At 50.1% G+C, this 17,430-nt stretch overlaps 4 protein-coding genes across 7 annotated transcripts in view; 2 read left to right on the forward strand and 2 right to left on the reverse strand.

Annotated features, from left to right (window-relative positions):
- Positions 1-11,968, forward strand: part of gukh (NHS actin remodeling regulator GUK-holder) — a 34,962-nt gene extending 22,994 nt beyond the window's left edge. Inside the window, exons 3-6 of one of the 2 annotated variants that reach the window (XM_017245436.3) lie at positions 1,041-1,387; positions 2,460-2,738; positions 5,288-8,028; positions 10,363-11,968. In XM_017245436.3, coding sequence (XP_017100925.2) covers positions 1,041-1,387; positions 2,460-2,738; positions 5,288-8,028; positions 10,363-11,507 — 4,512 coding nt within the window. In that variant the 3' untranslated portion in view covers positions 11,508-11,968. The remainder of the gene's footprint in view (positions 1-1,040; positions 1,388-2,459; positions 2,739-5,287; positions 8,029-10,362) is intronic. The other variant, XM_017245437.3, reaches the window with a different exon arrangement.
- On the reverse strand, positions 11,944-13,473 carry LOC108128070 (WD repeat-containing protein 91). Its single transcript, XM_017245438.3, has 3 exons — positions 13,152-13,473; positions 12,951-13,091; positions 11,944-12,884 (listed from the first exon to the last, which is right to left on the reverse strand). The coding sequence occupies exons 1-3, from the start codon at positions 13,393-13,395 to the stop codon at positions 12,301-12,303; spliced, it is 969 nt and encodes a 322-aa protein (XP_017100927.1). The 5' UTR covers positions 13,396-13,473; the 3' UTR covers positions 11,944-12,300.
- Positions 13,474-14,094: 621 nt separating this feature from the next.
- The window catches only part of eIF4EHP (eukaryotic translation initiation factor 4E homologous protein), a 43,102-nt gene continuing 39,766 nt past the window's right edge, over positions 14,095-17,430 (forward strand). Inside the window, exons 1-2 of one of the 3 annotated variants that reach the window (XM_070281290.1) lie at positions 14,095-14,617; positions 15,926-16,385. In XM_070281290.1, the coding sequence (XP_070137391.1) occupies positions 14,580-14,617; positions 15,926-16,385 (498 nt within the window). In that variant the 5' untranslated portion in view covers positions 14,095-14,579. The remainder of the gene's footprint in view (positions 14,618-15,925; positions 16,386-17,430) is intronic. The other 2 variants (XM_070281289.1, XM_017245421.3) reach the window with 2 other exon arrangements.
- Positions 14,713-16,539, reverse strand: LOC108128055 (UV excision repair protein RAD23 homolog B). The gene is made up of 2 exons (XM_017245416.3): positions 16,521-16,539; positions 14,713-15,743 (listed from the first exon to the last, which is right to left on the reverse strand). The coding sequence occupies exon 2, from the start codon at positions 15,734-15,736 to the stop codon at positions 14,765-14,767; it is 972 nt and encodes a 323-aa protein (XP_017100905.1). The 5' UTR covers positions 15,737-15,743; positions 16,521-16,539; the 3' UTR covers positions 14,713-14,764.

The following is a 17,430-nucleotide window of genomic DNA, read 5'->3' on the forward strand; positions in this document are numbered from 1 at the left end:
GTCAAAGCCAAGTCGCAGACTTCTCCAGGCCGGCCATTAGCGCTCTGCGGTTTATTGGTTACGGCAGCAACTATCTCCAAGACAGCCCGGAACGGGCCTGTGGGCCTGTGGGCTGCCGTCTTGACGGCACTTAAATTGCATTATTATATACGGCTCGACATTTATGTGCAAATATTTTATCGTTAAAGTTGGCCCCTCCTGTCCGCTCACTCATCCCGCCATTGACAAGGCCCCAGCCCGGCTCGGCTCGGGAGTCTGCTTCACTTACTCTGGAAATCTAGCTCAAGTGCCTTTTTATGTAGATTTCGGTGGTGTGGGTGGCCTGGAAATGGCTCCAAAAAATGGAAATTGGGGGACAGTCACACCACCCCTCTGCTGGATATCTTCAATTATTACAATTGATTGGAGAGTCGAACCGAAAAATCAAATGAAAATATTGCGCTTTTCTCTACGAGTGTAATTCACTTAAAAACATCAGACTATTTCAATGTTTCTGGCGCAGACAAATGAAATTACATTATTTATGACTTGATTCCCAGATTGTTTTTAGATTTCTCTCAATTCTCTAACCCAACTAACTATGAGCTGCGGCCCTGCCCACTATTCTCAGCCATTCTCCTTTATTGTTTTTAATTAAACTGATTGAATTTCGATTTCGTAACAAACTGTAAAACGGGGAAAATAACAAAAATGAACTGCCACTGCCACTGAGCGGCCTGCCACATTTGGGAGATTTAAAAATCGCGTGACTTGCCCCAATTTGCGCAAAGCATAGAAAAATGTTTGGGCAAACAGAACACCAAGAGGCAGCTCACGTATCCCCATAAAGGGATGTATTCGTGACAGGCTGTTGTGGCGGCTCCTCTGTCCCACTGGCTAATTAAGGACCTGTCCGCCCGAACATGAACCCTGAAAGCCACATAAGCCCAACCACTCACACACTCGGCCCGCGCGAGCATAAAACAATATTTTTGCATGCCAAATGCGTTAATTAAGGACGATGTTTTAACTGGCCTCTCTGTTTTTTATTTTTTTTTCAGCCCGCTGCCATCGAGGATCTGCGGAAGTGGACATCCAGCGAGGCGCTGGGTGATGTCACCGTCACGCCGGATTGCATGCACCACGTGGACACCTCGGTGAGCACCTCCCTGGCCATCGGCGACAACGGCCTTCTGACCCCGGCCCTCTCTCCGTCCGTCCTCTCCGCCGACGCCGTGGACGCCCTGTACGCCCAGAACCTGAGCCAGGCGGCGGACAGCTCCCAGCACCACCAGTCCCGGAGCAACCACCACCCACAGGCCCTGCTGCCGAACGATATCAATAAAGACGTGCCTTTGAATCATCGCCTGCCCTCGCCCGAGGAACAAACCAAACTGATTGCCTTAAAGTGAGTATTGCGGAAGGCCCCTCCGGCGATCGGGTTTCTCGCCTTTCCGTTCGATAGCCGGTTCAGCATTAATTAATAGCCTAGAATTATTAAAATCATAATTAATTTCCCAACGAGTGCCAAGCAAGCGTTCTATGAATTAATGAATCATGAAAAAAAATAGCAGAAGATTCATTTTAACTTTGTATGATTTTAACAAAAAAAACCTATGATTTCCTTTTATTTACCTTCAAGAAATTAACTAATTATTCAAAATTTAAAAACTAGACAATTTTACAGTTTTAGTGCACTGTGTCACCGCTTACAGTTTTACAACGGCTGTGCCCATTTCCCATTTCAGGAGAATCTCGAATTTAAACACAATTTTAATGTGTTTTTTATGCAAATTTCACCGCGTCTATTGTTTGCTTTTGTTTTTCATGACGCACCAAACAAAAAAAGAAATAATAGCTTTTATAGCTATCCGTTGTTTGTTATTATTATACATTTTTTCGACGTTCGATAGCGTTTTTGCCCTGCCCGTCTGGAGCACGAGATGCCCGTTCAGCGAGCGCATCGGGGCAAAAAATGCTTAAATAAATTAATTCAATTACGTATGAATATTTACAATGCGGCCACACACATTATGCAAGTGTCGCCGACCCGGCTTGGCCCCAGAATGCACCTTCCCAGCCCCCCAGCCCCCAGTCCCCCCCAAAAGCCTATATTGGTATTGGGCGACGGGCTTTGGGCGTGCCCGTTGCGGCCATGGCTCATTTGTTCGGGGTTTTTAAAACTCCGAAATGGAGCAGCCACAGACCAGAGCAACCGAGCCGGGCATTCACGCTCCGTCGGTTTTGGAGCACAAAAATGTGGCTGGCTGGCGTATTAAAGCGTAAACAAATTGTTGTTTGGATAACCGCAGAAGTGCACTTCGGAGAGCCGTAGCCTCGCTCGATATTCGAACTATACACGCTTTCCGCATTGGTTTTGTAAACAAGTTTCTCCCAAAAGCGATTCCCACAAACCTGAGCCGGGGTTTAATTTTCGAAATGATTAATTGCTAAACAATATTCTCCTTGTGGCCCAACAGATACCCCGCCGAAGTGATTTCGGTGAACACCAGCGGGAAGCACTTCCAGCGGATGTGTGCGGCACGGAAGTCGACCACTGGATGCTACGCCGGCGGCACCACCGCCGCCGGGTCCTCGAGCAGCGCCTCGCCGGAGAACGGCGGCCAGCCGGAGGGCAACAACCTGGACGACAACGTCCAGACCGTGAGCCGGCGCTCCAGGTCCCGCAAGGTGCGCGGCAAGCGGAGGAACACCATAGCCGGAATCGACCAGAAGGAGATCCAGGACGCGGCCAATGGGTACGTAGCCGCCTCTTTCTGTCTAGCCATAGCCCTAGCCCCCGGTACATGTCTATATGTGTTCTGATGTATAGATGCCACCTGTTACTTCCTTTCCCCACTTTCGTTCGCCCTCGGACTGTACATAAGACCATACTAATTCTCGTATCCACATGTGTACATACTCTGCGGAGAGATCCCTCGGATCTGGCCGCCCAACACCCGTATTATCCGACTTATTATCCGAAAATGCATTTTCTTATGAGATTATTGTGATCAGCCAAGCTGAGCTGGACGATTTGTTATGCTGTTTAGTTTTCTTCGTTTGCCTAATTTTCGTGTGTATTTAATTGCCTCTTAAATATTGTTTGAACAAAGCGCCTGGCGGACTGTACAGATCAGAACTCTCAGCCATTAACTATTTTTTATCGTATCTTATATATTGTTTGCCCGATTAGCCGCACAACTTGCATGCCTCGATTGAATGTCTCTAAATTACCGATTAATTACGAAACTAAAATGAATGTTGTACAAACGAAAAATTGTAAATAAATTGTGTTATTAGCCTTGCCGTACGTAATTAGAAACCATAGCCAAACATGCCAGCCAAACTCAAATTTCAGCTATATATTTTCCATATTCTTTGCGAAATATTATTTTGAAAGCCTTCTGACATCGGAATCTCTAACCGCCTCTCTGGATGAGTAACGAAGAGCGCGCTTGCAACGAAACAGCCTAACAAATTAATCGATTTTCAGCAGACACAACCAGAACACTTCCATACACACATCCATCCATACACACCATCATTCACAGTCAGTCATACAATACATCAAGATCCATGAGCCATGATCCATCCAAGACACTCACCCCCGCACATTCTACCCTGCTCTCGAACCGCCCACACATGTTGGGCAACATTTGTTGCCAGCCACCAGCAACATTGGGCTGGGAGTTGCACCTCTGGCGTCTGTCAGTCAGCCGGCCCACTCCCGAGCCTTTTCCGCCTGTTGGCCGCCTGCTCATCATCAGCATAAATCATGCGCGAGTAGGACTGAGTTCCGTAGGATTTGGCCAAGACCGAAAAGCTGCAGTCATTCCAACAGCGACACTACTCCGCTCCAGCAACCACTGGGCTGCACAGAGAAAATATCCCTTGAAGTTCTGCAAAGTTTGGAATATTAGAAATAGACTTGTATTTTATCTGTTTTGAAGTTAAATTTTTGTAGATTTGATTTAAAAACTAACAAAAGATAAGACTACCAGATTCCTGGATTACATTTATTCTCAAGATCTTGAAGATTTTTGGCTTTTTTCCAAACTTTAGGTATCTGTTTTCTCTTTTTGTCAAAGTGGATAAGTTTTTTAACTTTGTTCCCTTGTTGCTGCTTTTCCTGGGCTTTTCAAACGCCATACACGACAACGACGACGCCTTTTGCTAAAAGTTTCATAAATCTTGTATTTTTTGTTGGTTTGTTGGCTCGGCGTCTGCCCACAAACTCCCGACTCCTGGCTCCCAACTCCCGAGTCCCGAAGTCGGAGACGGCGTCATTCCATATGACTGCGTTCTACATACCCCGTCGCACTACTTATTTGTGCAACTCGAAACCCCGACTCACTCATACAGTATTCTGTATGGGTATGGGTGAGGCATTATGTCAATGCTGTTCAATATCTGTGCGATCAGCAGTCGAAAAAATGCGGAGCAAGGCAAAAACTCTGAACCCATGTGCCGGCAGTGGCTGTCAAACTGTAAGTGCATTTCGTGATTTTTGTTTCTGTTGGAGCACTTGTGTGCGCCCGCCTCTCGGAGTGAGTTCGTTTTATTTGGATTCAGTAGAAATCTTTTAGCAATGACTGCACTTTGGGCCTCCCCTCCCTGCCAGACCGCTGCCAGGCCCCCCCACCAGACCGAATGGCATTCAGAAATCCCCTTAATTCACGTTGTTTGCTGGCCCAGAATCGAAGCGACTCCTCGCCTTCTTATCGCCAATTTATTTAGCCTCCCTTTGCCTCCCTGTGCCCAGGCGGAGGAGCCTCCCCTCCGCAGAGCACCTTGCATGCTGGCGGGCACAGTTCCCCTCGCGAGAATTTAGATGTTGTAATCGCCTGTAATAATCTCGCAGAGCCCAGAAAACGAAAAGTGTACTAATGTATGCTGGGAAATTAAACTTTGAACTGTGCCATTAATTAATTTCCATCTCGCTGTTGTTGTTTTTTTTTTATTGTAGTTTTCCCCCCAAACACGTCATGTATTGTGCATTTGTGTGTGTGCGTGAAATTAACCAGAAACAGAAATCCAAATCTAAATCAAAATCAAAAAAGAAACATCTTGACTGAAAATTCACTCACAATAATGTTCATAGAGGAAGGCATCTATCCTACTCTCTCGCCTCTATCTCTCTCTCTCTCTCTCTCTCTCACTCACTCTCTGCCCTCTGACACCTCCCACATGTTCCATTCATCATTACCAGAAATGCTAACCAAATACCAAACATATTTTCTTTTTATGTTCCCCCCAATATTTTGCAAATATGTCGAATTCCAAAATATTTCCAAAATGTAAACAGCAATGGGGAGTCGAAGAATGCCTCGAACGCCACCTCGCCGGTGGCGCCCGCCTCCAGCCACCAGACGTCCGTCTCCGCCTCCGCCGCGGCCTCGGACGCCAAGAAGTCGTCGAAGAAGTTCGGCCGGAGCAAGTCCAGCGACATCTTAAAAAAGGAATCTGCTGCCTTGCCCTACGACAAGGGCAAGAGCACCCTCACCCGGCTCAACTCCCTCAAGCAGTGGGGCCGCAACCGGTTCAAGTTCATGCAACGCACCGGGGACCTGGCCGCCGACCAGCTCGACACCAGCGGCTGCAGCTCCCACAACAGCAGCTCCTCGGGGGCCGAAAAGCAGGAACACCATGGGGAATCCGGACATGGCGAGAAGCCCAAACGGGACATCGACGACGAGTGTGTGGTGCACCATTTGGTGGCCCAGAAGAGTGAATCTCGGTTTTCGCACGAACGAAAGCCCTCGTATTCCTCCTCGGAGAAGAGCATGAGTGTGTCCAGCACCGGCCAGCTGAGAGGCAGACTCCAGCCGGTGGGCTCCGTGGCGGCGGCCCATGTCAAGATGCGGGAAACGGCCACCCTGAACCGCCAGAGGCGCAACGGCCTCCACGCCCTGGCCGGCAAGGAGGAGCAGCCGCACTCGTCCAGCGGCAACTGGAGTGCCAGCTCGGAATCCGGCCGGGCCTCCATCGGCAGCGAGATCACCATGCAGCCCAAGTCGAGTGCCTCGAGCACCTCTCTGAATGTCTCCAGCTTCCAGCCGGGCGGAGCAGGCAGTGGCCCGCCTTCGTCCATGCTGAGTAGGAGGCGTTTCCTGAACACCTCCGCCTCGAGCAGTGTGACCGGAAGCGAGGGAACTGCCACTCCGGAGCTCCAGGGCGAAGCTGGAGGCTATCCCGGCCATCTCGATGACGAGACAAGTTCCGCCTACAGCTGCGACACCGAGGGCTACTACACCTCCTTCCACATGGACAGCGGCCTGCGCACCCTCAAGGAGGAGGAGCCTTCGGCGGTGAACGGCACTCCGCTCCAGACCAGCCTGCACACCAGCAGCTACTCCTTCGGCAGCCAGTCCAACCAGACGGTGCTGAACGCAGAGAACGAGTACGAGCTGTTCGGCAAGGGGTCCACGTCGACGACCACCAGCTCGGCGGGCACGGTTTGCACGGTGGCTCTGCTGAGCGGAGCCGTGACCGGGCCGGATGTCCCGGAACGTAGCAGTTCGCTGGGCAAGCAGAGTGGGCAGAGCCGGAGCCAGAGCACCAGTGCCAGCAGCAGCACCCTGGAAAGGAGCTACAGCAGCAGCACCATAGGCAGCACCCTGGAACGCACCGGCACCATTAAGAGGAACGTGAAGATGTCCCCGGCCAAGGGTGGATCTACGGAAATCGAGGAGAAGGAGATGGAGGAGAAGCGGCAGCAGGAGCAGGACCAGCAGCAGCTGGAGTTCTCGGAGAGCTCCGACCTGGAGGGAGTGGAGCGCATAGAGCGCATCAAGCAGAAGACTGCCATAAGCTCCAAGAGGATACCCTCCATGTGCATCATCACGCCCACGACCAGCGACGACGACGAGCACCAGGCGAAGCGCGGCCAGGAGGATCTGAACCGCACCCTGACCATAGAAGTGGACCAGGAGGGCGAGGGCGAGGGCGAGGAGGAGCAGAAGACCCCCACAAACGCCAGCAAGGACCACAACCTGAACGAGCTTAAGCAGACGCCCACGAAAGCCCTGAGCGGGATGTTCGAAAAGCTGAGGGTTAAGCTGGCGCCCGGCAAAAGCTCGCCCACCTCCGGATCTGGTTCACTGCCAAGCCCCAAGCCCGCCAACTCGAGCGCCGTGAACAACGACGAGCTTTACGACTTGGCCGGCGAGTACGTCACCATAGCCGACATCAGCAACAACAACAACAACCAGAACCAACGACCCAAGGTGGCTGCCACGGGAATGGGCATTTACTATTCCAATGACATAGTTACGCGGAGAGCGCCAGTGGCCGTTTCCGAGTATGTGTCGTTGAACGAGCTGCCCCAGCACTTGCGTCGGCATGCAGTCTCGTCGGAAACTCCGCCGAGAGAGAGCCAGAGCCGGGCCTGCGCACAACCACCCTTCGAGCGCGCGCCGGCAGCAGCAGCTGTCGCCGTCGCGGGGCAGCCGGAGCAACCACCACGGCAGCAACGAGCCACGGGGGCAGGCGGCGAGGGTGCTGGTATACCAATGTACGCGGAAATCGGCGAGCTGAGCGAGGAGAAGCCGCTCGGCACGACGGCACAGCGACGACTGCGTCCGAACGCCGAGGGGAGGGTGGTCTACGACTCCGACAGTCTGAAGCGGCGCAAGGGTGCACACACCACCTTCGCACCTGGTCCGTACGTGAAGGAAACCGAAAGTGCGTACAGTGCAGTGCCAGCAGTTGCGGGAGAAAGTGCAACATCCGCAGCAGCATCCCAGAAAACCCCGAAACTCCTACTGTTGAGTGGCGGCATTGTCAACCGAAAGGTGGCCAATGTGAGGCCGATTGTGGCCAAGTCCCCGCTCAGCCGTATCAGCAGCAACAGTAGCGGCATGGCTGCCTACCAGGCCGCCGGAGCCACGTACCAGGAGCAGAAGCAGATCCTGGCCAACCGAACGAACCCCTTCTACGAGACCATTGCAGCGCCCGTGGCCAGCCTGATGATGCCCTCGCCCTCGGGCAAGTCCAACTCCTCCACCGGTTCCGCAGCCACCAACAGTTCCTCCTCCGGCGAAGAAGGTAAGCCCGCGCAGCACCAGCTTCATCCAGACCAGCCGATGGGCTGCCAAACCGAGTCCCCCGTAACCGTAACCCAAGTCCCAACCAAGCCCTGTTCCTTTGTCCCTGTAAATAACACGCTACTTTGCAACACTAAGAGCACCCTGCCACACAACCGTTCAGAAGGCAGCAAGTCAGCGGGCAGCATATCAAGTGTGAGGCAGCAGCATCCGCTTCCGAATCAGAGCCCCAAAGTCTGCGAGTCGAAAGTGAGGGTTGCTGAAATGGAAACTAACCCCCTGGGGGGCGGCCGGGGTGGTTCCATACAGCACACCATTCAGGGGGATGCCGCCAGCGAGGGGGAGCAACTGCCACCCCTACCGCCGAGGGCGAAAGTAAATGACATTCGGGGGGGAGCTGGCAGCCCCAACACCGACACCAACATCCACCCCCTATCGATTGACCCAATTGCGTTGCAGTTTTCCGTTTCCGTTTCGAATCCCAGCCAGCCTCGCGCTGTCCTGAAGCGCAATAACAGCTACAGGCTGGCCAACGACGAGCTGAAGCTCCGGGAGATTGAGATGAACAAGGAGAACCTCGCCGAGAGAACCCTCGCGGCGGCACCTACTTCGGGTGCAATGCCCCCCATGCAGCACGCAACAAGTTCCCTGAGGCTGCGCAATCTCAGCAACTTCTCCAACGGCCAGGGCTCACCTGGCGGGGAGCGCAGAATAGCCAAGTCCTTCGAGCGGCTGGTGGACGAGTTTTCGCTGTCCCTCACCACCGGCAACGACTCCTCCTACCTGAAGAACAAGTCCCTGGAGAACTTTGATGATTCACCGGCTCTTTTGAACGAAACCACCGAACAAAAGCCAGACGAGAACGCCTCAGACGAGTCTGAGGAGGAGGAGGACGAGCCTTGCGCCCCGCCTTTGTCCTTGCCAGCCAAGTACCACAAGTCCTTTGTGGACAGCGTGCTGCTGCGTCCGTTCAAGATTATACTGCCCAGCGACGAGAACGGCAACCGAAGGCAGCGCATCCTCCAGAAATTCGAGGTGACTGAGATATGGTAGTGGCCAAAGTTGCGGTAGTGGCTCCTCCTAAGTAAACAACACATGGTAATTACCCTCAGAAGCCAGGCCCTTGGGCGGCCCTCGGCAGGGGCGTACGTGTTCAATGGGCCAAGACGGAAACTTGTCCTTGGGTTCAATGTCCACCGAGACTCCTTCGCCGACACTAGATATGCTGCTCCTGATTCTGCCAAGAGGAGAGAATTCTTAGCGCTGACTTGCAAGTCCACAACTCCTTACACAGCTTGCACTTTTTTTATAATTTACCACGAATATCTCACACCCTTCCAGCTATCTGTTTGTAAATAACACCCGTGCTTTGTGACTAATTCGAAGTGTTTCATTTTGTCAGTTATTGTTTAAAGTTTAAACCCAAAGTCAAGCTGTGTATCAAGTCCAGGGACCGGCTAGTCCCATGATGGGCCAGTCTCTGGGTGGCCCAGACTTTTAATTAACCTTTTGTTTATAATTGTGCTTGTTTCTGTACTTAACTCTACACTTAAGCGATAATATATGTTACATGTTAATCAGAAATGTTTGTATCAAATTGTAATTAACATAATGCAACGCCTGTACTGTACATTTTTGTAAAGTTTTTTGCACCGTTCACGTCTTGTAATACTCAGTTATGATTTAAAACTAAGCTAAGTCCATGATGCTGATTTTTTAAATTCGATTTCCAAGTGTGAGGCGTGCAAAAGGCTTCTACTGCATCCTAACCAGAGCTTGCTTGCGTCCTCGTCCTCTCGAGTAGTGTAGTAGTAGTTTTTGCACGTTTCCCCCGAAATCACTAGCAGCACGAGTAGTTTAAAGAATTGGCACCATACCCTAACCACCTATGTATGTATGTAAGTTCTCGGCTAAGTTCAGTCCACATTCCATGCCCACCGATCGACAATCAAACAATAAATCGCTAAACAAAACACCCGCATTGACATTATCATTGGCATCTGGTAAAGGTAACGAATACCCGACACACTCTCAAACCACTCACCATCCCACCCACAAGCATCAATTGCATCCCAGCACCATTCCGGCACTTGTAAATACTCGCAAAAGTCATGGGGAGTGGGATTGGGCTTCGGATAAGCTGCCAGGTAATGTCGAGTCGCCCGGGAGACCTCCAGGTATGTAAGGAACCGCTTGCCTTGAACGCTTCTAGTAGATGGTTGCCCAAATTCTAACCAGCCGCACCCGAGACTGCTTACTAATCCTAAAAAGAGCGACTGAAGAGTATAAACGTTGATGACTAATCCCCTGTTTCCATTTCTTTATCGCCCTGCAGGGTATCAACGTTTCTCTAATATCTATGAGCAAGTGCAGCCAGCACCGAACACTCAGCCCTCGGAGACAGTTGAGACTGCCTCGCCCTTCCAGCGCAGTGCGCCCATCTACTGGACGCTGCAGAGCCGGCGCAGCCAGCCAAGGCCACAGCCCACGAGCGGCGTGACCTGCCGGGACGACCTCTATGCCACGCCCATACGCCGGGCCGACCGACTGCCGCGCCCAGTGGCGGCAGCAGCCGGAGACGGGAACCGCACCAACATATCGCCGATCGTGCCAAGGAATCGCAGCGGTGGCGCCTTCCTCACCTCCACGCCCACGCGAGGAGGCCTAGTCGGGGGAGGCGGCGAGGGAGAGAACTCCGGCGTCCAGGTGCCCCCCATGAAGCAGCCCTCGAGGAACTGGAGCGATGACTCTCCCGAGCGCCTGAATACCTGTGCCGACCGAATTGGTCAAAGCAAGACCACGCTGATGGACTTCAAGAAGCTGCTCCTGGCCAAGTCCGCCAAGGCAAGTCCGGTCCAGCGCAAGGTCTCTGCCGTGGAGCTCCTCAAGAAGTCGTCTGCTGGAGCCAACCCACCCCCTCCCCAGCCGAAGCCAGTGACAGCGGTCCAGAAACTGGCGCCTGGAAAGCCCACCCTGAACTCCAGCCTCAAGCTGTTGGACTTGAGTGGATCCCCCAAGACGTTTGCCAACCGGAGGATGCTGCGCCAGGGACAGTTCGGTTCGCCCTCCAAGACTTTCGCGCCCAAAATGCGGGGTCCCGTGAATGCGGTGACTGCTGCAACGGCGCCAGCACGGACGGACATCATGTCCACCACCATACCGGAGGCCAACAGCGAAGAGGACAACTCGAACACCAGCGGGGGCTCCAGGGCCAGTTCCGAGGCGGGGGAAACCAAGCCCACCCTCTCCACCTACGACTTGCGGCGGAACTTCTTCCTGCAAACCGAGGAGAACAATTTTATGCGCGGGGAATTGAAGTCGAGCTTTGCCAGGTCAACAAACGGAGCAGGAGTAGGAGCCACGGGAGCGGGCTCAGCAGCGAGTGGGGCCATCGGAGGAGCTGCCAGCGCGGAGAGCAACAAGTGCGTGCCGGTTCCGGTGACGAATCCAGCGCTGCCATCGTTTGAGACGGCTCTGTAGAGGAATCGGGTCCAACCCACTTCTGAAGCCAGGAGGCAGATAGATATACACATATACATATACATATTCCATAAGTAACGATCCGAGAATCGAGAAATGAGCAATTCCCTTCCGTAGCCACGCCGAAATTGCATTTATTGACAAGAGCGGAAGTCGAGTCAGAAGCGATGCTACTTTATGCAACATATACATATATCAGAATATATATATAGGTATATATATAAATATACAACACCTTTATAAAGTAAACTGTATTTTTTAAATTGTGCTGCTTGTATAAATCGGGATGATGTTTTATACACGAATACGAATCGTCTGTACACCTATACAACATATTTATTTGTAATTTTACGTTATTTATTGCATTTATGTATTACGCCACACGCATTGCTCTTTGTTTTGTACGTCTACGAACTAGGGAGACCAGCAAATAAATAATAAACATTGAATAACACTGACAATACTGGTGTACATCTTTGGGTCGATTTTGTTGGGTGGTTATAGCATGGGGTTTCATAGATTGAGTATGGAATTAGGTTTACATGTTCTTCAAATCTTCCTTTAAACGAAAAGCATTACTCTCCTTCATTTGAATTTTATATAAAAGAGACTTATCTACGATAAATTATACTTATCTAAACTAAATGTCAATTATAAAAATGTTTAAAAAAATCATAATTGCTGATAACAGTAAAAATATAAGGATGCAGGCCTAGTACTTTTGAAATATAAACTGATTAGGGAATGTTGTCGGGAATGCCATAACTATCGACCCTGAGCTCTACAGACTATATTAAATCCAACTACGGCCCACGCTTCCCGATCTGCGTTTGCTCGACTTGTCTCCGACTGAACCAGCAGCCTGATCCTTGCGACCCATCACGGGTGAGCCGCCAGACCCTATGTTGCGGATAAGCTGCTTAAGTCCCCGGGCCTGGGCGTCGCTAGCCTGGCTCACACTATTCGCCTCAGAGGCAATAATGCAAAAGTCGTCCACGATGTGACCGGGTGGACTAATGTCAAAGGGCAAGATGTCACTGAGGCTTTGTTGCGGTCGATAGACGCTCCTCCGCCGAGCACCCGCATCCCCACTAAGGGAACTTCCGCTGACTGCTCCCGTTCCCGATTGTTGCTGGGTCACTTGGTGGAGTTCCTGTTGCAGGTGAAGCAGTCGGGTGCGAAGACCAGCATTGTCGTCGCTGAGGCGTTGCATATGAGCCGCCTCCTGCTCGGCCCGCACAAATGTGGGTTGCGGCAGACATTGGTAGACGGTGGTTAGAAAGTTTTGAAGCGAAAGGAGCAGTGTATCCTGCCACTGCTTGGTGAAGAACAGAGCAAACGTGGGTGACTCCTCCGCATTTCGGCAGAACGGAAAATCTGAATTGGAAAGCATCGATGGGAATTAATAAGGGCGTTGCCCCGGCCGTAGCGTAGAACACTTACAGAACCAATCCTTCCACTCACTATGCTGCTGCAGCTCTCCAGCCATCTTTGTGAAGAAATCCGAGACCTTATCGTGTCGATTATTACTGTATGCCGTGACCAGATAATACTTTAGTAAGCTGTTCTCCAGTTTTTTCACAGCTAAAATAAAGTGAGTGTTTTATGAATCATAGCTTTGAAGTGCCATCCCTTAGGACCTACCCACAGCGTAGGTATGCTCAAGCTTTGAGAACAGGTTGTTGTCCAGGTGCAGCCAAAGACTGCGAAGGGCCTGAAGGTCGTAGGCCTGGATTGCGTTTTGGAACTGCTCGAGAATTCGCTCCGCCCGAAAGTGTTGGTCCTTCTCCGTGCGTTGCTCCAAATCAAGGGCCTTCAGGGTACTGGAAAACCCACGGAAAACTAGGTACTCCCTCAGCAGGTTGTCCAGAAAAGCCACCTGCGTCATTTTGGTAAAAATTGCAAAAATTCGTTCCAGGAAAACTTTGTTTTTGCTTTTTTAGACTGACCAAACTGCACAAACATGCTAGGGATGGCACTTATATTAAGAGTGTTCTTATACTCTAGGTATTCTTATACTTGTATAAGAAGTGCACAGTAGTCAGGTGTTTAAATTCGTTTATTAAAATTAAAATGTAATTGTGTAATTAAATTGTTAAAATTACACTTAATGTATTTATTTTTTTTATGAATTATTGCAAATTATGATAATTTACTTATAAAATCTATTCATTTTGTAGACTCCGAAAAATCAAAAATTTATTCGTCGTATTTCATTCAAAATCTGGACAACGAATAAGCTAAAGATAACAGTATATATTTTAATTAATAAATGAATATTTATGTTCCTACAAAAGAGAAAATATATAAACAATAATATTCTCGTTTTAATATAATTTTTAAAACTCTTACAGTCCAATTAGCCATTTATTCTATTTTTGACTGCCAAGTCTGACTGAATGCACTACTTCTTCGACATATTCATTTTATTGCTTTATTCTTGAAATATGTTTAAATAATGATTATTTAAAATGAGGTTTTTATTGATTCCTTGCATTTTTAAAGAAAATTCAAATTAATATTTTTAATATTTTCTTCGCATGCTTTTCAACACTGATTTCTAGATTTGACAGCGCCGCGTGGAATGTGGAATGCAAGTGGACCGTAATTGGACGCATGTTGTACAAAAAAACTGCAGTCGAGTGAACCAAAACGAACCAGGAAATAAATAATAAGCATACTTACTGGAAATCCACTGACATAAAGGACACCCACGGAGGCAGGATCATTGTTGACTAGTAACCAGAGGACTCGCAGAGCAGGAACCGCTCCCCAAGAAGCGGCGGCCCCAAAATCGCCAAAAAGCCATCGCGCACACAAACAAACAAACCCACGCACTCACACTCACACTCGCAACACTCGCGCAGCCAAGGAGCTGAAACTAAGGCAAAAGAGAAGAATTCCGCCAGAAGAAGCAGAAGCAGCACTACTAGCCATTAGCAATCACATAGTATCGTTCCCATTCTCGAGCGGCTGAAGCGGTTGGAGCAGCGGCAACCACAGCCACGGAAATAGCCACAATAACAGTCACAAAGTTTGCAAACGGATTCGGAGCCGGAAGCCATCGCCAGGATGAGCATGGAGAAAGTAGCCAGCAAGCAGTACGAGTCGTAAGTGCGGCCCGTAATCCCACTCACCTTCTACTTCCCCGTAGAAACTAGGCCAGCATCACCACACAACACACATCTTTGGGGCGATTGTTAGGTTATGTTCTGGCACCATTTACGTGCGCTTGCTTATTTTATTCAGTCCCGTTCTTATTGATCTTCCTCGGACTGGCGGAAAAGGATATCGGCAGCCAGCTCCTCGTTCTTGTCGCACGCCAAATACGCCTGCACGGCCAGGTCGCGGTGGAAGCCCAGCGAAACGAGGCGCTCCACGGCGGCAGCCTCCTCGCTGGTCAGTGTAATAGTGTGGACATGGCTGAGGTCCCCCTCGGACTCCTCGCTGAGCTCGCTACCTTCGCCAACGACGCCCGAGCCGCTCCCATTGATCATGTTCAAGAACTCCTCCTGATGGTTTCGAATCGCCTCGAAGGCTGAAGGATCGTCCTCAGCCAGACGCGACAGCACTACCTCGAGCAGCTCTGGGTTTCGGCGTATCATCTCACGCACCCGAGCAAAACGGGGATCAGAGATCAATGGCTGAAGAGTCTGGGGCGGCCCGCTGGTCCCTGTATTGGCCGGTTGCGGAGCGTTTTGGGGAATCCCGTTGATCAGATACTCTATGGCACGCTCCGGGTGATTGAAGCTCGCCCGGAGAGCGGCTCGCACCTCCTGCTCACCATAGCCCATGGCCATGAGATCCCTCACCCGCTGCTCGTTGGGCGCTATCGATGGCGGCGACGGTTCCAGTGCCGATGCCGGTGTCATTAGTGCCAAGGCAGGTGCCGGCGACAGCGGAGGCACCTCGTGGGTTTGGGTTTCACTGGGACCTGCGGTTAATGGCGGCGTTGGAGGTACTTGCTCCTCAGCCGACGTGCCTTGAGGCTTCGCCGGAGGCATCTTCTTCCCCATCAGCACAATGAACTTGTCCTCGGCTATTTTGTAGTCGCTAAGTGGCAGTGCGTCCTCCATTATTCGGCCGCCGTAGATCAGCTGCTGGCTGTCCACGGGAATGGCCACCTCCGGCATGCTGCCCAGGCGCTGCTTCAGGGCCCGCACATCCTGCGAGTCACTCATCTCGAGTTTGATGGTGCGCTGGTCCAGCGTGCGAATGGAAATCTTCATGACTGCTCTAGAAAATAGAAATTTTGTTATTCGAATTGTCGGCTAAGTCTGACAGCGTTTGTCTGATTGCTAGGGCGGGCTTGTGAGAAGTGAATGGATCTTGAAATCAAACCCTTGACATACTAATCAAAAACTTTTTTCTTCCTACTCCGTTCCCCTATGTGTGTGTGCCATGCCCGGGCCTTTCAGGAAAGTCTGGCCAGAAATAGTCGACAGCGACGACAGCGATGTGGAGAACGAGATAGACGTGGACAAGCTGCCGCCACTGGAGGTGGGACCAGGCGAGAACCGGCTGCAGCACACATATTGCCTTTGGTTCTCCAGAAAGGGGACGCAGCGGGCGGCCGCCGACTACAGCAAATCGCTGCACGTGGTCGGAAGGTGCGCCAGCGTGCAGCAGTGGTGGTCGCTCTACTCGCACCTCATCCGGCCCACCGCCCTCAAGCCCTACCGGGAGCTGAGCCTCTTCAAGCAGGGTATCAAGCCCATGTGGGAGGACCCCGCGAACAGCAAGGGCGGCCAGTGGGTGATACGGCTCCGCAAGAACAAGATAGAACGGGCTTGGGAGAACGTCTGTATGGCGATGCTCGGCGAGCAGTTCCTCGTCGGCGACGAGATTTGCGGCATAGTTCTCCAGACAAAGTATCCGGTGAGTTTAAGCTTTTTTATAATCCCCTCTGTTGAAGCCATGCCAGGCACTTTGGTCAGAAAATACTATATTCTCAAAACCCCATTTTTAAACCAGTGAAATTAGCTTTAAACTAGTGATTGTGGATATATTTACCGAAAAGTGATTTAATTAGTACTGGAATGTGTTGCCAAATTTGAATTTTGTCCCTAATACAGCCAGTGTTGAAAAACGCCAAAATATATTTCCTATTTCGTGGGGAAAAATTATTTTATTTATAATATAAATGATTATAAATGTCATACTCGTAGCTAGTAAAATATTATTCCAGCTATAAATATTCGTTTAAGAGTGCCGGTCGCGTTTCATTCATAAAATTTGTCGCGCATGACGGATCGCGTACCAAATGGAATCCACAAACAAACCATGGCTTGTTGTTGTTGTTGCCCCTAAGTGTTGTAAATCGTTTTCTACATCGTCTATTTGCAACACTGGTTTTGTCTGGCGTTAGGGTGTTTTGCAAGAAACGACAACAAAAGTGAAAACACGAAAATGCTGGTCAAAAGAAAAAACAAAACTACTTGCAATTATTACAACATTTAATAGGTATAATTAAGTTAAATAATACCAAAAATAAGTGAAAGTTTTCAGCTGCACAAGTGTTCAGATGCTGGTCAGGCTCTGAAGTCTATAAACGTATTTATAAAGTACAAAATTAAAAATTCGGAGATGACGCCAGGCAGGTTTATCTTAAAAAAACGATTAAAAAATAATTTAATTTTTGCCGGCTTTTAATTAAATACTGAGGTAGGAGTCACAAATGGAGAGAGCAAGCGAGAGTTATAGTGAGAAGCTGCGCAATTTTGCTCCCCACTTCACAGGCATACCCACACACACGCACTATAGAATCACGCAACCGGGCCCCTTCTATCCCCTGCTGTTAATTTTACAGGTCATGATGGTTTTGGTCTTCGCTGAAATAACATAATACTATAAAGAAATTTATATTATTCAGGCATTTATATTGTGCAGGTACGCGGAACTAATTTAAAGATTTAAGCCCCAA

The sequence above is a fragment of the Drosophila bipectinata genome, chromosome 3R (assembly GCF_030179905.1).
Source record: "Drosophila bipectinata strain 14024-0381.07 chromosome 3R, DbipHiC1v2, whole genome shotgun sequence".
Taxonomy (NCBI): domain Eukaryota; kingdom Metazoa; phylum Arthropoda; class Insecta; order Diptera; family Drosophilidae; genus Drosophila; species Drosophila bipectinata.